The 23,898-nt window shown below is 38.8% G+C and overlaps 1 protein-coding gene across 7 annotated transcripts in view; it reads left to right on the forward strand.

The window, feature by feature from the left end:
• Positions 1-23,898, forward strand: part of utrn (utrophin) — a 218,384-nt gene that overhangs the window by 23,069 nt on the left and 171,417 nt on the right. For 5 of the 7 annotated variants that reach the window (XM_066700727.1, XM_066700779.1, XM_066700771.1 and 2 more), the window contains 16 exons: positions 3,515-3,607; positions 4,185-4,262; positions 5,915-6,007; positions 6,691-6,863; positions 8,841-8,956; positions 9,297-9,460; positions 14,606-14,809; positions 17,266-17,447; positions 18,566-18,716; positions 20,237-20,356; positions 20,668-20,769; positions 21,369-21,476; positions 21,602-21,781; positions 22,248-22,408; positions 22,751-22,874; positions 23,032-23,119. In XM_066700727.1, coding sequence (XP_066556824.1) covers positions 3,515-3,607; positions 4,185-4,262; positions 5,915-6,007; positions 6,691-6,863; positions 8,841-8,956; positions 9,297-9,460; positions 14,606-14,809; positions 17,266-17,447; positions 18,566-18,716; positions 20,237-20,356; positions 20,668-20,769; positions 21,369-21,476; positions 21,602-21,781; positions 22,248-22,408; positions 22,751-22,874; positions 23,032-23,119 — 2,137 coding nt within the window. The other 2 variants (XM_066700760.1, XM_066700787.1) reach the window with 2 other exon arrangements.

Raw genomic sequence — 23,898 nt, forward strand, 5'->3', positions numbered from 1 at the left:
AACCTTTAAAAATAAAATCTCTATTTGTCTTCAACACAAAGGTCTAGGCCATATTAAATAGTGAAGATGAACACGTTTTGTAATTAACTCCATTACAGGTATATTGTTACGTATGTTTTTTGTCATATAGTTTCAAGAATGCATAAATTAAAATCCTACACTGTCACATTGATGTTTATCTTAATGTTTAGGGTAGTTGTACCACTATACATTTGGGGATGGAAACAAACAAAATTAAAACTTTAAGAATCTCTTACACAAAAAATGAAGAGACCACTGCAATTTATTCTTAAATCAGCATCTCTACATGTATGGCAGCCATTCCATTCCATTCATATTTTTATTTGGAATTTGGGAGAAATGTTGTCATTAGTTTATAAAATAAAACACAAATGTTAATTTTAGCAAAACACATACCTATAAATGGTCAAACCAGAGAAACTGATAATTTTGTAGTGGTCTCTTAATTTTGTCCAGAGCTGTATGTCTTACTGTACCTTTTAAGAAGCTTGATTTGCCTATGCTTAGAAAACGTAGATGATGTTTTGTGTGCTTTGATAGTGGAGAGAATTATAATTTTGCCATTCAGAAATAAACATATTTTTACATAGATCTCCGTTACTATATATATACTATATACTATATATACACACTCACCTAAAGGATTATTAGGAACACCTGTTCAATTTCTCATTAATGCAATTATCTAACCAACCAATCACATGGCAGTTGCTTCAATGCATTTAGGGGTGTGGTCCTGGTCAAGACAATCTCCTGAACTCCAAACTGAATGTCTGAATGGGAAAGAAAGCTGATTTAAGCAATTTTGAGCGTGGCATGGTTGTTGGTGCCAGACGGGCCGGTCTGAGTATTTCACAATCTGCTCAGTTACTGGGATTTTCACGCACAACCATTTCTAGGGTTTACAAAGAATGGTATGAAAAGGGAAAAACATCCAGTATGCGGCAGTCCTGTGGGCGAAAATGCCTTGTTGATGCTAGAGGTCAGAGGAGAATGGGCCGACTGATTCAAGCTGATAGAAGAGCAACTTTGACTGAAATAACCACTCGTTACAACCGAGGTATGCAGCAAAGCATTTGTGAAGCCACAACACGTACAACCTTGAGGCGGATGGGCTACAACAGCAGAAGACCCCACCGGGTACCACTCATCTCCACTACAAATAGGAAAAAGAGGCTACAATTTGCACAAGCTCACCAAAATTGGACAGTTGAAGACTGGAAAAATGTTGCCTGGTCTGATGAGTCTCGATTTCTGTTGAGACATTCAGATGGTAGAGTCAGAATTTGGCGTAAACAGAATGAGAACATGGATCCATCATGCCTTGTTACCACTATGCAGGCTGGTGGTGGTGGTGTAATGGTGTGGGGGATGTTTTCTTGGCACACTTTAGGCCCCTTAGTGCCAATTGGGCATCGTTTAAATGCCACGGCCTACCTGAGCATTGTTTCTGACCATGTCCATCCCTTTATGACCACCATGTACCCATCCTCTGATGGCTACTTCCAGCAGGATAATGCACCATGTCACAAAGGTCGAATCATTTCAAATTGGTTTCTTGAACATGACAATGAGTTCACTGTACTAAACTGGCCCCCACAGTCACCAGATCTCAACCCAATAGAGCATCTTTGGGATGTGGTGGAACGGGAGCTTCGTGCCCTGGATGTGCATCCCACAAATCTCCATCAACTGCAAGATGCTATCCTATCAATATGGGCCAACATTTCTAAAGAATGCTTTCAGCACCTTGTTGAATCAATGCCACATAGAATTAAGGCAGTTCTGACGGCGAAAGGGGGTCAAACACAGTATTAGTATGGTGTTCCTAATAATCCTTTAGGTGAGTGTGTGTGTGTGTGTGTGTATATATATATATATATATATATTTAGAAACTGAGATCTATGTAAAAAAAATATATTATATTAAGCCTGAACCCTGAGACATTGTGGGCTATACAGAGTACATAGCAATTTGAAGGTCAAAATATAATGGGAATATAGGTTCACGGTTCTGAATTGTATCTAATGAAGAGCATGGAATGAGACAATCTCAGCCTGTATTTCAAACTCAAGCTCTGGCTAAGGGGAGAGTTTATTTTTAACTTTGCTGTGTTAATTGCCACGTACAGTATTTTCCCAAAGTGTAATGTTTAGTTCCCACAGTTTTTCCCATGGCAAGCGTAAGAAGCCATTATACACAGATAATGATTTTTATGTATGCAATGCTAGTATGAATACATTTCAGGTGCATACATAGAGACAGATATCACTTTACTTCAAAAGTGTGATATGATATAGTCCTGATAATAGTTTTATGTATGAGATGGCCCCGCTACAGAGATATTTTTATATATACAAAACACATAGTATGCACTGTGTAAGATAACTAAAACAGCTCTCATTATGTTTCCTGATCAAACAGTTGGACCTAGAGCATGTTAATATACCTCTATGATATGGTATGGCTGCTTGAACATTGTCATAGTCAAATAACTGAGCAGGTAATGTGAGTGGAGTAGGATATTATCTCCTCTCAGTCGGCACTTCTCCAAGGATTAAAAAAAAAGACTTTTGGGTATATTTGAGAAGCATGTTAGGTCAACATTACAAAGAATTCTTTAGAATGTGAAAAGGAACACATCTTAATCTTATCCAAACAAAGGAATGTTTTGGTTGCTCATGTTTGAAATTATGTTAATTATAGAGGCTCCAGAAACAATAACCATTTTGATGTGCTTTAAATGAGGGGTTATTAAAACCACAGCAATTACTCCCTCAATATAATCCATGTCGCTGGTCTGTTTGTTTCTTTGAGAGCCTCGAGGACATGAGAAGCGCTCTCACTGCAGCTGAAAGCATGAACTAGGAATCCTTGAAATAGGACTTTATAAAAATTGCCCCCAACTGATGACGGTAAAGCGTGCCCTGCCAAGATCGACTTCATTAATTCTCATGTGAAAATCTGCTTTCGTAGGGCAGCTGTGTAATTACTTTGGCTGCCTTTTTCTACTTTTTGATGTATTTTTAATAGACCAAGAAGAGCTGTTGTTCCAACCAGTGGATTTATCTTTGTTCTCAGCCCCTCTCAGAGTGTTTTCAAATACCAATGAATAAAGTCTGGCTCCTACTGTTTGTGCCTGTCACTGGAAAGGTTTCTTTGAAGCAGATAACATATTAACGCCACCTCCACATAGTTGTTAGTGAAGGATTCACCACCATGGCACAATAGGTATTGATCTTTACAGAAAGTTAAAGAAAACGGCAAAACAACTCATTCGCAATAATCGTAGCAGATATTTACCCCACCAGTGTTTGCTTCAGCCCTTTTATATTCATTCCTCCACAGTGGGAAGATCTCCTTATTACATTGTTTGTTTTCCAGCACTTTACATGATACTTGACTGCCTTTTACAGAAGTAAGCAGCTCCTCACTGTCTTTGCACAGTTGTGGGAAAGGCCATACATACCTGTCATTGTCATTTGATTTCAGAGTGGAAAGGCTCCGATCAAGGACATGTTTGCAGACCTCAGGGATGGCAGAAAGCTGCTGGACCTCCTGGAAGGCCTTACAGGAAGTGCTTTGGTGAGGGTTTGATGATTGTGACGACAGAGCAAATGCTGCACTCCGGCACCTGTCGGGTCATTAGTGATCTGACTCAACATGATAGTATTTCCTGATGCCTTAGGAGTGTGTAGTCTTTCGGTCAAGATGGGCAACAAATTATAATGACATGCTTATATAAAACTGGATGTTGAATGCTGTTTGAAAACTGTCTTAAGCAACCCTGACAGAGAAATGGAATAAATACATTGATGTTGTAAAACTGGAAATAAAAAGGCAAAGTTCACAGCAACTCTGTGTCAAGAGAAGTTTTGCATATGTTGCAAAACATAATTTCTGTAACATGAATACATTGAAATAGATAGTGCTTGTTTGCAACACTGAATATGTCCAACTGTTCTTAGGGGCCATTGCTAAAACTAGGATAATTTGTAAAATATATCAATTATTCCCTTAAGTAGAGATATGTGTAAGTCATACTCTGTTCCCCAATGTATTATATTTATTTATAGTAATTACTATATAATACAGTTTCCTGTTCTAATGTTCCCTTTTAATGGTTTATATTCTGCTTGTTTGTTTTTCATTTGTATTTTAGACCAAAGAACGGGGATCTACGCGAGTGCATGCCCTCAATAATGTTAACAGAGTCCTGCAAGTTCTACACCAGAATAATGTAAGTTTTGAAAGACGGTGTTGCTGAAACCGCAATCCTGGGCTTGCTAGATGATGTTGAATTACGCTTCATTTATCCTCTTCTCAGTTGTCTTTCCAACACTGAATAGATGAGTGTTCGTTTCTGAGCTCTTCTGGGGTCTTTATGTATAAAATTCAAACATTTTCTGTTAGGGCAGGTCTGGTAGGAAGCATTTTAACAGCTGTCTTCGCATTCATTTAGTATTCTCTTGACAGCGTAAGGCATGGTTTGATGCTTTGGGTTATAATCAGGGCAAGTCACTCAAAACAATTCGCCGAGGGAAGTTCAAGATGTATTGTTTTTATTCAGGCTTTGACTTTATTATGTTGTCAGTCATTTTCCTAGTAAAAGATTTACCAGTCAAGAACAAATGCCTTTCTTTACAGCTTAGCCAAACATATATTGCAAGAGTTGGCCTGGACCCCATTGAGTGGCATTACAAGTTAGTAATCAGACTTGACTGGTGTGACCTATTAGAGTGGGCTGTAATGAAAGTGCTTTCCTTTTCTGACACTTGCTGATGGCTGATAGGAGGGGAATCTGACAAAACTAAAGCAGATTCTTTTACTAACACTCCCTATCAGCTTGGCTGAGAACTGAAAGGCATGCATTTTATTTGTGGCTGTTTAGCAATTTATCTGAGACTGACGTCTTCTGACACAGTTCTGCAATAACAGACTGTCCTAGTTTAACATCTGCAAAAGACAGTGCAATACAGTTTTCCTCCCGCACTGCTTGTTTGATAATGACTGGAGATACGGAGCAAATGTTAAATGTTTTTCTCGCATACGGTTTTCATGTGTGGCTATGTTATGGTACATACTTGGAATTTTTTGCAGAAGTCACATGCTTGTGCCTAATGCACCATGTAACTGTTCGATCAGCATGCACTTGACAATACACAAGAATGTATGATCTGTATGGTTTCATGTGGTGATGAATGTGCTTCTGGTTTAGAATCCATCCTTACTGTTCAAATCATTCACTGCACCCTCATACTGACCTAGTGCAATTGTGGAGAAATGCATGTACTCTTGACACCTAGGATATCAGGCTGACCGCTTTTACTGACATCATAATGAGCACAAGCACACTGTTGACTGAACACAGTTACTGATACTGATACAGCCTGGGTTGGGAGCAGTCTGCCCAGCAAAAGAACACCCTGCTGAATGACAAGACCAGGATTCCCCTAGCCCGATCTCTTAATTTTGCACTATGGCCACGGTCAAGGAGTGGTTGCCATGACTAGATCTGCTGATCTCCGGCTGTAGGGCTCAGCAGAGACCGTTAATGGATGAGCACCTTGGCAGATCCTGGGATTGTGACTGTTTGTTTTACACCACTGTGCTGATTTCATGGTCTTAAACTGTCAATAACAGATTTTTTAATTATACTGCATTCTTTACTTCCACTCATCTTGAAAATTATATCAGTTCTGATCATCAGCACAACATGTAAGGCTGAGAAATAGAGCCAAGTTGTGTTTTTTTTACTGAATTATTTAAGTTATGGAGTATAATCCATGCTATGAAATAACTGAGATGGCCTGATGTATGACATCAGTTTGTCAGATTTAGTTAAACTAATTTAAATATACATTTACACATTTTCTGTTGTTTTTTTCTCAGGTGGACTTGGTTAACATAGGAGGGACTGACATTGTGGATGGAAATCGTAAACTCACCTTGGGCCTCATCTGGAGCATCATTTTGCACTGGCAGGTAAGTAAACATATTTTATTCAAAACTGGAATCTGACCAGTGAGAATTATTGCCTTGGGGGCTTTGCATACAGTGTCAAAACATTGTTGAGACAAATTTATCTTTGTCTTCTAAAGTAGATAGTTGTATTGTTTAGGCTTTTTTAGTTTTTGTTTTAACATATCTGGTGTCAAACTCCTAGTGAAGTGGCTAATTTACTCAGCCATTTACATAGTAATCAACTGTGTAAAGATGAAACAAGGAGACTGGTGGCCATTACTTAATGACTGAATGAGCGAAGGGAAGGCAGAGGCAGCCATTGCACACTTCCTGAAATACTTCACAGTCCTTGGAGCTACAGCGGACCCCCTCATTGTCATAGCAACAGGGGTGGGGGCACCAGACTAGTGGTGGTTCACGCTTGTCCAGTGTGTCATAGCTGCACCAGTTTCCCTGTTTCTCACTTAGATTGCTACTCCATCCTACATGTCAACTGAACTACTTCCACCCTCTTACATGAACACTGAAGTCACACACGAGTTTAGTGTACCAAAAATGGAGGCCCAACTTAGAAATGGGCAACGCTATCTACAGTTAATGCACTTTGAAGTAGAATCTTTTCAGTAAGTCAGGGATTTCATTATATTTTTTATTTTGCTTTACATTTTGTGCAACCTGACCGGTCTTTTATTCTCTAAATGCAGGTGAAAGACATCATGAAGGATATTATGTCCAACCTACAGCAGACAAACAGCGAGAAGATCCTGTTAGGCTGGGTGCGCCAAAGCACACAGTCCTACAGACAGGTCAATGTGCTCAACTTCACCACCAGCTGGGCTGACGGCCTTGCCTTCAACGCCATCCTGCACAGGTTCAAGTGAGTGTGTGCTGAAGAGAGGGCAACTGGGCCTAGTGTATGTAAAACTGGGCACATGGGGTTAAAAGCCAGCATGAGAATCTGTGAAACATCTGTGCATGAGGATTTGGCTCTGAACTGTTCTGCTAAACTTGGATAAGTTCCCTGCATTGTTTGGTTTGAAAAACTTGTGCATATTGTTACGAAGATTATGTTAATGGGAATGGGTCAAATAAACTATTTGTAGGTCAGTCTCAGTCTATCGGTGTGTAAATAGCTGGAATGCCATGTTCTCACTAGTCGTGTCTCTAATTGTCCTGGGCGTATTGAAAACCATATGAAATGACAGCCTCACCCTCAGGAGACTGCTCCACATAGTCAGTCTCTGCCATAACAGACATGGTGGAGCTCCTTAAGGTCTTGCACTCCAACTTGCATGTATTTGCCTTCCTGCATGTATTCGTTAGAGGCTGTGGCCCCATCATTGCAACTTTTACTCACATTTTAAATATCTAATTATCTGACAAACCTGTCCACACCTTGGGCAACCTCCTGCATCAGAATGCATTCCTGAAAATATGAAGCCAAGATAAAAGGAATGCAGTCCTCATTGTCATTCATGGATTAATAAAGGATTGTCTTTAGCTTTGTGCCCTTGCCTGCTTTGTAATTTAATACTTTTTTTCATATTCTAATATTTTTTGCGAACGACATGAATGGGAGGTGATTTCATCTGTCCTTTACACTCTTCACTCGGAGAGTTTAAGGAATCGTGTGTAGCCAATGCAAATATATTGTCAGAATCCACAACCTCCCTCCTATTAAACCCAGATTTTTGTGGAAGAGGGATCTTGTCATACATTCCCTTTACAAAGGAAGCCGGATTTATCAGCAGCTATCTAAATGGGTGTCATACTACAGCTAGATGAAATAGCGAGTTTGAATAGGAGTAATATCACAGTGTGCAGGTTACGTATTAGTTAAAAAAAAGTAGTGCAGGTAGTCCTGAAAATATGGGATATTATCTTTACCCTATAGGAAAAATTCCCTTGATTAAAAACACAACAAAAATCCATTGCCAACAGAGCTTGTTTTCATAACCTAAAGTGTTGAAATTTATGAATTGATTTAAAACTCAGTTCACACAAACACCAATTCCATCGATGTGAAGAAATTAAGTAATATCTATAACATTAAAATTCATCGCCCTTCAAAAAATCAAATGCCATTGCCCCTGAGGCAGATGGGTTTGTTTGTTTCTTGTGATTGAGAAGGTGCTCCATGACAGTTGCCTTTGTCTGTGTTTACCAGTTCAGTATGTTTGGTCGCCTCAGGCTCGCTCCTCTCTCCCCGCCCTGTCTTTTGTCTGTGAAGAATGGGAAAAACCTGCTGGGTCACATTGACACTTCCTTCCTCTGCATACCACGAACACTTCTGACTGCTGTCAAGCGGGCTTTCCCTGTTCTGACCCGGCTATTGTGAATGCAGTGAATGCTCTTAATCCTTTATCGCTATGTTACATTTTATACTGTAATAATACAACATTGATTGAGAAGTCAAATGACAATTTATATGACTACACACACATATGAAAGTTAATGTATAGTTCGATGTAATGCAATAAAGGCAAGTCTTCCTGGTAGGCTCCTTTTTCTGGATGAGGCATTTCTTTCTCTTTCACCTTTATGCTTAAGGATTGTGGATGTCAATTAATTCTTTATGAATCTGAACTGCTGCTAGGTTAATGTTCCACTTACTTATCTGGGAATGATTAACTGATTTGAACCCATCAAGAAATTAGATGAATAAATTAAGAATGCCTCCCAAATAAATAAATAAATCTAACATGTGTATGTATGAATGTATGTATATGTATCTGTCTATATATAGACTAAAGTCCTTAATAACAACCGAATATAGTTATAGCGCTAGATTTATAAGGTTTTTATAGCTGGTTAACTCGTATTAATGAGGAATGTGGTTGGTGTCTTGTCACAGGCCTGGTCTGTTCAGCTGGGATAAAGTATTGAGTATGACTCCTGTGGAGAGACTGGACCATGCGTTCAGCATCGCCAAAGAACAGCTGGGCATCGAGAGACTCCTGGACCCTGAAGGTAGAAGTCTCACATGTTTACATATTCTAGAGATTACACTTGAATCCCAGTACATACAATCAATATATTATCACTTATTTATTTTCATGGAAGGTGGTTTGCAATTTGCTATTTTCTTCTGTGGACAAGCATCAATTTCCTGTGAATTAGGAAAGATTGATATAGTTTTCACTGGTAATTTGTTTTATGAGAATACAGTGGATTTGTAATTTATTTGTATCCTATGATATGCTGAATCATCCCAAGTGATGAAACTGCATATTTATTTGTCTTGAAACTTCACGACTCTCTAAACTCTCGCATTGATTTTTGTGACTATGGGCTCTTTCTCCTCCTGCAGATGTGGCCGTGCAGCTGCCTGATAAAAAGTCCATCATCATGTACGTGACGTCTCTGTTTGCAGTCCTTCCTAAAGAAGTCACCATGGACGACATCCGGGAAGTGGAGACCCTGCCCAGGAGGTACAAAGCAGCATGTGAAGAGGGACCGGCGTATACCCAACAGGTAGGTAGACTGAGTTCATGCACATAAGTTGGCATACATTTTGAAAATTGTAAAAGGATTTTGTATATATATAATTTGTACTCAAAACTGATGAATGGCTCTGTGACCACTACTGGCGACATGTATAATAAATTCAGTTTTGCTTTATTTGTATTTGTTTTTTCAATTGATACTTACAAAGTAAAATATACATAAATCCTTAATATTCAAATCACTGGGTTAATCTTTAACTTATTTTAATCGAGAAAGCTGAGTCTGCTGAAGGCAGTCAGCTGTTAATGACCTGAATTTGTTGTTTGTTGAACATGTTTCTATCTTGTTTTTCAAAATGATTTCACTGTTTTTTTTTTTTGACGTGGTTACTCAGGCTATAAAAACGAGAGACAGCTGGCTGATTTGTTTTAAGGTTATATTCACTGTAATGAAACGGTCTTTGGTCCTTTATTTACACAGTTAAAACACAACAGCAACCCACAGGTGTCGATTGTTTTCACTACTGAACCTAGGGCTGGGCGATATGACTTAAAAATAATATCTCAATATTTTTAGAAGTTTGGGCGATGCACGATATACATCTCTATTTCTTGTTTTTATCCAATCAATCCACAAAATAAGACCAAAGACATTCAAACTACAAGTATTTCGTGAATCCTCCAATAAGCAAAATTAACAAATACTACATGCAGGCTGTCATGGTAAATATATGCAGAATGCAACACATTACAGGGCAAGTGCTGTGTGATTACTATTACTAAGTTTTTAAAAATAGCTGGCGTTACAATAGTTTTAATACATCTTAAATGCGGGTGCCTTATCCCAGGGATTTTATATAGAACAATTATCCGGTCAAGGAAGGATGGACAGCAGCTCCCGTCTAAAAACAGTCCATATTCACCGATGTCTCAAATTATTTATTAGAGAAAAAGTTAACATCATAATGCCTACGCGTTTCGACTTATCTTCCTCTTCCATCTATACATATACACATTATGATTTATTGTCACATAACCACAATAACACCAGTAATAGTGATCACGCAGCACATGCGCAGTAAAGGTCCAGATTCAGGCAGATTGAGCGCAGCCGGGTCTATAGCGGCGCATTAACATCTGCTGGACAGACGTTTCTCCTGTGACTGTCGCGTCTCGATTCTGCTTACCGGTACAGCATGTGTTAATACAAAATAGTTATAATAATAATAATAATAATAATAATAATAATAATAATAATAACTGTTGAACCACTTCACCATCTTAATAAAAAGAAAATTATACTTTCTGCATGTGTTTGCATTGCTTTCCAATTAATTAAAATGCAAACAAACGTTTATTAATTTTATACAAATTATATCAGTCTAAATTAGCGGGGGTGGGGGTGCTTGCAGATTGAGTTCAGCCCGGCTTTGAGAGCGCGGCGGACCGTGTGCGCATGTGCATTAAAGCATCTCTTGGTTGTGTGTTATTGTGTGTCGGGTCTCATGTCTGTCTGTGTTTCTGACGGACATTTCTTGCCGCATCCGACACGTGCAAAGAGTCCTAATGACGAAAAATACTGCCGTAAAGATTGCATTTTGCGACACCACGATATAAACGAAAGAGCATAATATGAAACGATGGACATTTTTCTATCGTCATACGATATATATCGTCATATCGCACAGCCCTAACTGAACCTGAATTGCAGTCTACTTGTGATGAAGGGCTATAATTCAAATTACATTTGTTTTGATTTTAACTTTGCACTTTGCCCACAGAAAAGTTGTGTAGGTCATGTTGTCTGTAGCAACGACCTTGGAAACAAATGTAAAACATAATTATAGAGCTGCAGTTTGTCGGTTGTGAGGTTTAACTTCCCTCTGGTAGGCGAGCCGTGGTAGCCTTCTGGCACCGAGAGACTCTAGCGTCATCAGAAGTGCCTGACCACTGGCCTCTCTGTGGGCGGGTGGTCACAGTGAGTCACTTATTATTAACAACATCCAAGGTTTACTGACCTTGCCAGAATCTCCCTGCTACTTTACTCATTTGTGTCCTGAACATCACACAACAGAAAATAGTCAAAGGAGCAAAACAAACGTAGTCCCCCTGTTTCCACCCTTTTGAAAACAAAAAGGACGTCCCCAAGACATGTTGGCTCCCAGTTGTGCAGCATCACACAAAGCGATAGTCTCGGAAGTTGCCTGTGCGGGTTGCATTTTACAGCAGTCTGGAGTTATAAATTGTCATTATGGGGCTGTTTGTTGTCAGAGCCAAAGTCTATCTGTTTTTTTGGTATATAGAATTGTATATCTATATAATTTTATAATAAAGCTATCATTGCATCCCAAAGCCTATGTCTGAAAGTTAAAAGCACGTTTGAGCTTTTTAGGAAAGTTTTGTCCATGGCAGATTCTGTTCCTGTATCAGAAAGTGACTCATATTACCTATTAACTGGAGTCTATAGAATATTGAGATTACATTTTCCACTTGTCAGTCTGAAATTGCTTTTTTTTTTTTTTTTAAAGCCATTGTTCATGTAAAGTATTTTCATTAAAAATGCATGATGTTAAAGAATGCTTTTTCAGCCATTTTGCCCCACACTTTCACACTTATTCATGTAAAGGCATAGCACCTGCACAGAGACTGTTATTGATATTTTTTTCTGAAATCTATGGTCCTGCACTAACAGCCCATTTAGATTGATTATATTATTAATTTTGACATTGTTTTTGACCTTGAAGTGATGTTTTTGACCTCCTTAGCACAACTGGCAGTGTACGAAACTGAGATGCATTCAAGATTTGGTTTGAACTGCATTCACAGGATATATTCTTTAATCACCAACAACCTATTCCTTTAGGTAACATCAGTGCTTTACGAGGGTCTGTTTTTTATGTACAATGATCATGTTCTATGCTATGGTGCAAGGTGTTTGTTAGGCAGAACCCCACACTTACACAGGAAGCAGAACTGACCAGGTCTTGGGAGGTCAATACAAATTAAACATTTTAAATGTTAACATGTCACCTTAATTTGAAGGACTACTGAAATTCACTACATAAAATCACGCTTACAAATCTTGACTGAGGATCTCTTCAGTCTGTAATGGAAAAGTTCAGCCTCAGGGGGCTAGAATGATGAGCACAAATGAATCTTGATTTTATGCACAAGGTACACTTTTAAATATTTTAAGTGATATTATACTACTCTGAAATAAAACAAAAGTAGCTCTCAATGCCTAGAACCATCATTACTTCATGTATTTTAGAAAATTATCCTATTGTATGGTTTCCAATTTTTTCTTTTTCTTTCTTTGGGCAACCCACGGCTTGTTAAAAATGATGAAAGTATGCAATTATTATATGAATTCCTTGGCACTCTTTCCCATATTTCAGTTGAAAGCCAATAAAATCCTGAATTAACAAAGACTTTTACACTATGTGGGTTGTTGGCCATGTAATATTTTCAACAACTGACCTTTTCCATATAGTCAAACGGAAGTGGATTGATGTTGAAAATCACAATAGTTTATTGAATAATAAAATGGAAAAACTACTTGCACTTTCTACATATATCTTCATTAAAACATCATAATGCTTATCAACATTATCATAATTTGTAAATTTTCACTGCAAGGTTTTTGTAATTTTTAATTATACAGTCACTGCATTTGTATGGTAATTATTCATATCTGTATATGGCTGTATATGGTATATGCCATATGGCTTTAGAGTTTTGCTTAAATTAGGGTCACAACCTTCTTTCAATACCACTTGTCTCTACCAAGTCAAGATCCTAAAAGTAATACTAAAGTAGTTTCTGGAATGGCTGTTGGGAACACATTATATACTTTGGCTAGTAAGCAAAAGTACAAGACAATATAGTCAAGACCTATGTTGTGCTAAAGTGTATCTCTGTCTCTTAATGCTCTAGAAGTCCTTCATGGTTTTAGATGTTCTCAAACCTATTATTATTTGATGAAATGTGCTGCTTTACCTGCTGGTTAACCACAGATGCTACAGATTTCTCAGCCTTTATGCGTCAATTCTTTAAAAGCCATTTGCTAAGGGAAAGAATTAGAAGCTTTATGAATCTGTCAGTAAGATGCTGTGTTTAAAGGGCAGCAATCTTGAATTAAGTAAGTGTTTGCAGAATAGATTAGTTAAATGTCTGTTCTGTTACTCTGTTTCCCTTTGCTCATTTACATTTTTGTTGTGTTTCTGCAATTACATTCCGACATTTACGTCATAGCTTTCATTCTTACTTAGTGACATTCAAGCTGGAGAGGTTTTTCTATCTCTGAATCCTGTGGAATGCCACACATTGGAGTTCTGTGACATACATAGTTGTTTTATTTTCATGAAAGAGGGCCATTAGCTTGACTGCAGTCATGGTTGTGAGAGTTAGGAATGCCAGTCACATGGGTGGTATTCTGTGGAGTGGTATGGCCAGTTTTCCAGTGGCTGCTTCTGCTGATGCCAGTCCATGCATTGAATGGGGACAGCGATGGTGTCTTCTGCAAACATATGTGCTGTACACTGTACAGAGGATGCATTTGCATATGCTGTATTGTACCCATTTTTTAAAGCCTCAGAGTCATAAAATCTGAGATCACTAAAATGCTGTTAATTGCCTCCCAGTATTTTGACATCATGCTTCACAATCTCTCTTCGAATGTACGTGTATTATACACTTGTGTGTTTCTAAGGGTCTGTGTGCCTCCCAGTTTCTTAGATTTGTCTAGAATTTATAAGCATGCTTTTTCTTGATTAAAAAAAATAAATAAAAAAATCTGTCCAATAGTAGGTTTTCAAGAATGCCTAAATCATACATTGCAGTTTGAAAACCCTACATGTAGTTCCTATGTTTTCTCAGTAAATACCTGCATATAATTTGAATTTCATATACTTTGTTGTATTTGCATTAAATTAAATAGAAACATTGTTAACTTCAGTTAATTAAAGTTAACTATTAAAATACTTCTTGCATCCACCTTTTTTGACTTTATTTAAATACGTTTTTTTTCCTCCCCAAATATATTGATTGGCTGATGTGGTCTGCCTTGAAACTTCACTTTAACACAAACTCTGTGCAGCGCAGTCCTGGCATTTGGACTGTTCCAGTGGATGTGCTGGTTGATGCTCACTGTTGGCATTTTTGTTCCGTGCAGAGTCCGGCCTCTGAAGAGGAAACGGGCAGCTCCCGAGCAGAGACCCCGAGTACAGTGACCGAGATGGAGGTGGATCTTGACAGCTACCAGGCCACGCTGGAGGAGGTCCTGACCTGGCTGCTCTCTGCAGAGGACACCCTCCAGATGCAGGATGACATCTCAGATGATGTGGAAGAAGTGAAGGACCAGTTCCACACCCATGAGGTACACAGCAGCTGTAATGCTCCAGCTGATTCATCATCTGGCATGAAGCTCCTGGGCGTTTTACTGGGCTACTCCCTTCTCTGTTTAATTATTGACTTTGTATTAAGCTGAAGATTAAGCTCAAGAAAATCAAATTATCCCCCCCATTTTAAAATGAGCAGCCTTGGCTCAGAGACAATATGCAGGTGGTGGTGGTGCACCACACACTGGATATAGGTTTGAGTATATTCAAACTTTGCCCAAGGATTATATACACTATTGGTCAAAAGTTTTAGAACACATCAATTTTTCCAGTTTTTATTGAAATGTAAGCAGTTCAAGTCCAGTGAATAACCTGGAATGGTACAAAGGTAAGCAGTAAACTGCCAGAGGTTAAAAAAAAAAGTTTAGGTTACCAAAAACTGAAAAATAATGTACATTTCAGAGTTATATACTGTGTTACTACACCCTCTTAAACATTATTTGGCACTTACATACAGCTCCTGTGCATAGAAGTTACACTGTATTCCTACAATGCGCACATCGTTTGAAAGCTTATTCTCTTGGCTACCAGCACGTTTCATTCTCAAACACATCCGATTTACAGTTTCTGTGTCGCCAGCCATCATTCAGAGCCCAGGGGGTAAACCTTTAATGGTACCAGAGGGGTTTGTCAGCTTAAGAGGTTAAATGTTTTTAAACAAAATGATTCCATGATTTATTTTTTTATCTCCAATTGTTTATTTTTTCTATGCTTTCATTTCAGAGTATATTGAGACATTCAACTGTGTAAATTTCAATCAAAACTGGAGAAATTTAGGTGTTCTGAAACTTTTGACCGATTAGTGTATGACAATCTTAGTGTTTGTTAGTGCTTTGAGTAACAGAACCCTAATGACAAAATATAATCTTACATCCAGAGAGAGAGAGAGAAATATGTTGCATCCACATTTACGTCTCTTGAGGCTGTTGTCTGCATTCCGGGTGAATCAGCTTAGACTCCCACAGATTAATATTCTTAGAGCAGATAAGAGACACAATATGTAACTGAAACACAAACAAACAACCTCAAGTGGATCATATCCTTCCAAGGTGATTATATTGTACGACCTTTCTACCCCCCTCACCTCGACCCCCCTAAAATGTTTACACATAAATCATTTCCCAAAATGACTGAGACGGTTCTCAGTTCTTTTGGTCTATGATACAGATATTGCTGCTCTGTCTTATTCTGTTCCTGACCTGTTATTTCCCTCTGAAACACAATGCTGCTCATTTCCCTTCCCTAATCCCTTCTTTATTAGCTAAACTAGTTTACTACAGCATTTCTGCAGGAGCATGTCTGTGTTATGGGTCAGGATTAGGGCCGGTTTAATATAGGCTCTTATGTGCTCTGGAGGGCCTCAAACTTGCCTTTAGCCCTGAGGGAAGAAGCTTACTACATGCTAGGAATTTTAGGAATTACATGTTAAATGTTTTGATTAAATCAGGTTAAGTACTTATTTGTTTGAACCATTTCCAAGGAGCATAATTACTAAAATCACTATTAGACCATTGACATGAATGTATTTGCTATATCGCCTAAAACGGGAATGTAATTGGATATGATTAAAATATTTTGAAAAGAAACACCTGAAAGTGCAAAGTTGGGTTTAATTCTGAAATGCTCTTCAGCATGTACTCTGCACACTTATACCCGTTATCTTCAGTCCTATTATTCAGACCTATTTCATCGTCACTTCTTAGATATACAGACGTTTTTGTTTTCATTTGTTATTTATTAATTAGTCTCTTTTGGCTTTTTCACAACCATCTTTGTGTCATTATTGTGACGTTGTTTCCATTGTTTACATCAACTGTTAAAGAAATTAGATTACAGCATGAAGTTGGGAACAATAGGATTTTTCCTGGGCTGAATGCAAGGGGGGGGGATGTCCCAGAATCAGCTGCAAAATCATGTTTTATTTTCTAGGCAAGAAAAACAGATTTGATCTTGTAGGGAACCACAAAACAAAAACAGGTGTATGATTAATATTCCAAATAAGCTCTTTAATGCACAGCTGCAAAAACAATGGTAAGATAAGCATCTATTAACCCAGCAGGTTATATAAACCTGTAAAATCATTCACAGCTTTTTTGTAAAGCATGAAGTTGACTGCTTATGCATAAACCTGCTAAATTCTGATCCCTTTCCATCACCAGGAAGTGAGGTACACCAGTTGGCAGCCCTGGGGGACACAACACTGTATAGCCTCACATAATTCAGATGCATCTACAGCAAAGATGGTGCATTAATGAATTGTGGAGATCAGTTATTAAAAATATAGCCTAGATATCGCGATTTCTCTATTTCTGCCACGCTTTGCCTAATGCCGTTGCATATCTTGCCTTGGTTAATGACTTTGGAAGCGCTGTGTTTGCTGTTAAGGCCTGCCACTGGATGAAGTGTTTAAGTTATCTGTTGTGCTGTGTGCCAGGCCTTCATGATGGAGCTGACCGCACACCAGAGCAGCGTGGGCAACGTGCTGCAGGCAGGCAACCAGCTCATCGCCCAGGGCAGCCTGACTGACGAGGAGGAGGAGGAGATCCGCGAGCAGATGACCCTGCTCAACTCGCGCTGGGAGAGCCTCCGCGTGGCCAGCATGGACCGGCAAGCCAGGTAGGCCTGGAGCTGGAGCCCATCAGAGTGTGGCAGTTATCACAAGATGCATAGGATAAAATAGACATATCATTTTTGCAGTACCACTTAATGTTGACCAATTAAGATGCAGTAATGCAGGGCTACATTTCTTTTGTAGACTGATTTTAAACAAGCTTTGACAAGAACCCCCTTCCATTCTTTTGTATACTGATAGCCTTTCATATTTATATCAAGTAGAAATCTTGGAGTAAAATTTCATGAGTAAAATTGTTTAATCAATTTGACTTTTTCTATGTACCTAATAAAAGAACAACAAAAGAAATGGGTATGAAGTGTTAGTTTAAATGCATTCACCCCCTGCACTCTTGTAATGAATGTTCTGTCTCTCCAGGTAATTGTGGCAATTAATCAGGTACACATCAAGTGTCTGCGTCCTGGTAAACACACTTACTGAATTGCAGTTGTAGAAAGAGGCCCCAGAGTTTGCTAAAACAACAGCTGTTAAAAAATTAAGGGCAACCAGGAGCTGCTGCATAAGGCATTTGAAACATTTTCATTAAAAGCTCTATAATGTTTCACAATGAAAAACAAATGTCTACAAATGAGTGATTTACATTTATTTACCCACCCCTAAGCAAATGCCCCTTTAATTTTCTCTGGAAAAACTATTTTCTGGGAAGATCTGGATTACATTGATTTACTTTTTTTTGTGTTCTGTAGGATTTCGGTCTATTTTACACACATTTCAGTTTTGTTATTGAGGAGGGTGCAAGACATGAAAACCATGAAGTATTTTGACCTACTTGTTTATTTTCTTCAGATCTCAGCCAATGTGTTTGGATATGTCGCATAACTGTAGAGAACATTTGGGCATTATCAGGACTTATTAGGAGAGACAAAACATTGAAGTGAGAAATGCAGACTGATTAGATCTTTCTGTATAAGGTGTGAAGTTGCTATTCTTAAGTGTGCTAATGGATAGCAGTCTAGGTTACTGATAACTGGAGACCTCAGGTAAGCAAGAGATGCCCAGTTTGGCTACATTGGGTCTTGTAGTGTGCAGTATACTTTACCCAGCGTGCCTCTTCTGACCTTTTTTAATGCTGATGTCTTTTTTTTTTTTGTCCCCACTCTAGGCTGCATGAGGTTTTGATGGATCTGCAACAGCAGCAACTGCAGCAGCTTTCTGATTGGTTGACACAGACTGAAACGCGCATTCGCAAGATGGAATCCGAGCCACTGCCTGGAGATATGGAGGGCTATAAGGAACACATTGAGCAGCATAAAGTAGGGCATTGATTCCTGATTCTTCACTCGGAGCAGCCGGGTGGAGATGATTAGATTTTCCCTGAGCCCCATCCTCCTCTGACCAGTAGCCCACCAATATATACTAATGAGCTTAATTTGATGTACAGGAAGATCGTTTTACAGACTTGACAAGATGTTTTAATCATCAGAGTTAGGGACCTGTGGGTTACAACTCTGAGATGTCTTACAAAGGCAGAACTTCAATGGGTGCACTGAGTGTTAAACGGTAACTAGGTTACTGTTTAGGCTTTGCATGAATACTTTCTGTGAACCAGTCAAGTTGAGCCGAGACTTTAATCATTTATAATGTACTTGATTCAAACCCTTGTCCGCATATGGATTTAAAACTGTGGCCTTAGGAACTACTTTTCCATGCATTTTCCATGATAAAGACTTGATCATCTTGATGATCATCACAATAATAATAGCATTTCTTAACCCATCAATGCATTACAGTTTCAATGTTTACACATATACGTCTAAAATAAATAGAAATTAGAAATGTTTAAAATGACTGCTTTTTCGTTAAGTTCTAGGACGACAGCTTAGCAGTCAAAGCACATAGCTGACTTATGAAGGAGCTGATTTGTTTTCAGTAATAAAAGGGGGTAAATTGTTAAGTTAAATGAACAGAAATGCTGTTTCAGAAATATATCTCCTCAGTAATCACTCTGCACATGAGCATTACACTGTGTATTCAGGCTGATTGTAAAGAATGGTTCAGTGGTCAGGAAACAGACGCATGTCTTCTTTGTTTGCTCAGTAGATGATCAGGAGCTCATTTGTATAGCACAAGTGTCTATTATTCCAAGTTTCACCAGAAAAACAGAAAACAATTTAATCTTAGAATTGCACTACCCAGAAATCAACTTAGATGTCTTTCAGATCTGTGTTTTTATGATGTTATTAAAGATGTATTCTTTGTTATAATTGCTTAAACCTCCATCCTGTTTTAAATCACCATAATCCCTACACAGGATGTACTTTCAGGAGCATAAATGGTATAATTCTACCCTGAATAGCAGACGTCCGCTGCATACATTTTCACTTTAAAACCCACCTTTATGTTGCATATTTATGTATTGTTTCTAACAGGTATTAATTTTGTCTTCTATTCTCAACCCTAGTTTGTAATTCCTAATTGTGAATTGACTCTGGTGTGTTTGAGCCCACTAGTGTGCAGCTCCTGGTCACAGTGAATGACACAGCTTAGATTTGGACTACCTGTCTCAGGACTATGGAGCCGAGCAGAGGTTTTTACTGACTGAGGCACTTGGGTTCCCTGGTTGTGCACTTGTGTGTTTCTGCTTTACATTACTTATCACTGTGGTGTAATTGTTGCTGGAATTAAGAGATGCAGGTTTTATTTATTTACAATAATGTTTATGTGGTCTGGGCTCTAATATCTTTTGAATTTACTTTGAGGTTCACCTGCTCAAATGAAGAATTTATTTTTAACAAGGAGAAGCCCATACTTACAGTGTCACTTATTATTGCAGACACTACAGAATGACCTGGAATTGGAACAGGTGAAGGTGAACTCGTTGACCCACATGGTGGTGGTTGTGGATGAGAACAGCGGGGAGAGCGCCACCGCTGCCCTGGAAGTTCAATTGCAGGTGAATATGCCTCTTTTTGTTAATCTTCAGGAATACAACACAAGTGGGGAGACAGGCTCAGTTTTCAAATTAACGGAAGGAAAATATTGAGCAGTCTGGAATTTCTAGGTGTAGGTTTAGGGCGGGACATTGGGGACTTGTCCCCTTTGAAATCTCTTGGAATGTCCTTTGGGTAGTGTGACCTGTTCCCTTGCATCTTTACCCCTGTTTTACCCCTGTCTGTGTGATAAATCCAATCTTGACTAGACGAACTGTTGCAGTGTTCATGGCTGTAGGAATGGCTTGTTACTAAAGTGGGTGTGTTGTTGCAGACCCTGGGTGAACGTTGGGCAGCTGTATGCCGATGGACAGAAGAGAGGTGGCACAAACTGCAGGACATCCTATTCATGTGGCAGAAGTTAGTAGAGGACCAGGTGAGCGCCTTGCTTTATATAAAGGCCAGATATTTACATGCCAGTTTTATTTTATTTTTTCATATTGGGCAACAATCTGAAAAGTGTAAAGTGTGTTGGCAGGATAGCTGTCTGGAAGGTAATTATAGGAAAGCAAACAGTGGGGCTGTGGGGGGGTCTCTCTGTGGTCACCTATTTTATAAACGGTGTTTGTCACTGGAAATTGCCTTGTGTTTGATATTTTTTCCTTGTCAAGGTGCCCTGGTGACAGCTTTCAGCAAATGTGCGTGAGACGCACAATTTACACAGTGCCCATTGTGAAGCTCAAAATAAACATCCATGGTATTCAAAACAAAGCTGTTCTCAGAGAGGCTCTTGAGAGACCTTGAGAGGAAAATACCATTTCACATCGCTATCTGCTCATGTGGACGTGGAGGCACAGTCATGCTGATTTGACTGATATGTACTAAAGTGTGTCTACCTGATGTTAAAATGGTTAAAGATGGCACATATAACCGTTCATCAGCAATTTTTGTTAATACTAATATTGTATTTACAAATAGGAATCTAAATACACTGAAATGGTCTTCTTACTGTATGTATGTTTGTTTGCTTTTTAGTGCTTATTCAAGGCTTGGCTCACAGAGAAAGAAGAAGCTTTGAGTAATGTTCAGACCAGCAGCTTCAAGGACCCAAGTGAAATTAATGTTAATGTTCGAAGATTAGCTGTAAGTCCTTTTCCTTCGTCAGTACCTCCTTTTCTTCATTCTTAGAGTGACTTATTGCATTGAACCAGCTTTAGATCAAATCATACCCCCTGTAGTGATGTTTTCTGTGACCTCTCTTTGTTGAGATCTTGAAGGAGGACATGGAGATGAAGAGACGGGCGCTAGACCAGCTGACTGACGCCGGGCAGGATGTCGTCCAGCTGCTCGCAAGTCAAGAGGCGGCATGCAACATCGACGGGGATGCCGAGGAGCTGACGCAGCGATGGGACAACCTCGTTCAGAAACTGGAAGACTGCTCCAATCAGGTGTCCGCTTTGAACCACTTGTCAGGGTTTACCTCGAATTCAGTATTGATTTATTTTGAATGGCAAGGGGTTTGAGATCGCTTCAGTTTTTCATCCTAGCGCATCACTGAAGGGTAGATATCTGGAGCAGTTGCATTGAGGATTTTGTTTAATTCTCCTGGAGCTTATATCAGTAACTGGCTGGGCTGATTGCAATTCTCATCACTCTTTCATATCGCAGTGCTCGCTGTTTATGTTGCCTTTGCCATCTTGTTAACACGACCGATCATGTAAAGAGGGAGTAAGTTGTACAGGTAATGTTGACACTGTATGTAAATATGCATCTGTGAATAATCTTTACTACTAAAAAAGGCATTTAAGACGCTAATGACCTTGTAAAACCATATCAGTATCTATTTGTTTTGATTTTGTAGTTTGAGGTGATTTTTCAAATTTATATCTGCCAAATTTGTGCATTTTATTTAAGGTGACTGAGTCAGTAACTAAATTAGGGCTGCCCCAGGTTCAGGAGAAAGTTGGCACGGATATGACAGACAAGGGGTCAGTGAAGTCGGCCGAGCAGGAGCTCCCCCCCCCTCCCCCTCCCAAGAAACGCCAGATGCACGTGGATGTTGAAGTGAAGAAGCTGTAAGAGAACTCAAATACTTGTGAAAGTGTCCAAGTTTTTTTAAACTGAAGCACTTGTTAGACAAATAGCAATACTTTTCTTCAGAAACAAATTTTTAGTGCACCGTTTTTTCTCTCTCCCCTAAAAGAACATGTAACGTTGGTTTCCTGAAGCCTCAATATTAACAACCCAAGCTTTTTTTTTTTTTTACACCAGGTGATGATATAAGAAAATAATTCATAATCTAAATGCATTCGGGTGGTTAAAAGTAGTTAAACGTTAATCTGGCTATGAGGTGCATTGTCTTCAATTAGAGGTTTGTTTTTTGTAATGTTATCAATCAAACCTTTTTTAAAAAACAGGATTGATGGTGAATGTGCTGAATTGCTGAACTGGATTGGAAAATGGAAAGCTTCCATTCAGGCCCTCGGTATCAAAGACTACAAAAAGATGAAGGAGATGTCTGACATTAAGGAAAAGATAAAGGTAAAGAGCTCTTGTTTTCACAGGTTGGATCGTTTTACTCCTGGATAATGTGCATTTGTGTCTGAAAGGACAGGTATACCTTCTTGCTTAGTTTGGTGCGAGTGAACGATTTTGACATCGTAAAGGTTGGCTCAATCAGGTTTTCTGTTCCCTGTAGTCTCTGGAAGGTCAGCTGTCAGAAAAGCACACACAGGTGCATGAGGTGTCTCAGTCTGGGCAGAATCTGCTGGAACAAATGGAGAAAGGTAGGGTCATTTTGGTGGAAACAACATGCTCCAAACTTTACACATTCAGTTGCCAGTAGACAAGAGAGAATATTTGGGTCCCTAAACTTGCTGTGGAAGAAACGGGAGGAAAAAAGACCCTGATGTGGTCACAATGCATGTTACCAGACTCTTTCCTAAGCTGTTTCCTGACAGACATAAGTGCCCCAACTGTCAGTGGCTGTTTCAGAAGCAGCTCCACCTTCAGAGACAGTTGGAGTCCAACGTCAGGTTTCACAGTCATTGCTTTGTTTCAAGTGTTACATAAGTGACTGAGCAACAAGACTGGCTATATTTAAAAACAAGAAAGACATGATCAGTGCTGTATCTACACAAATGTTGTGAATAATGCATTTATCATTTTTCTTTCATTTCCTTCCTCTAATACTTTTTCTTTCTTTCTTTTTGTATTTTTCTTTATAATTCTTAATGCTGATCGGTCTATATTTTATATTTTTTTACAAGCATATCACTTGGAAATGTATTCAGCAATTTGTAAAAGGTTGATTACTGTTTGCAGAAGATTCTGAACAGATAGCACTAGACCTGAGGAAAAAGGATAGGCTTCTGTTTATATGTATAAATACAGATTTTACATCGGAACTTTATGCTAAGCCATGCTAACTCTCTTGCTAATATACTATAATTGCTTTATTATGCTTTAATTGCAGTTCGAAAGATTATGCGTAATTTAAAGCTCCAGTGTTATGGGAAGCTATAAATAGCCCTGCATAAGTGCCTTTATATGTATAGATTAGAAC

The sequence above is a fragment of the Amia ocellicauda genome, chromosome 1 (assembly GCF_036373705.1).
Source record: "Amia ocellicauda isolate fAmiCal2 chromosome 1, fAmiCal2.hap1, whole genome shotgun sequence".
Taxonomy (NCBI): domain Eukaryota; kingdom Metazoa; phylum Chordata; class Actinopteri; order Amiiformes; family Amiidae; genus Amia; species Amia ocellicauda.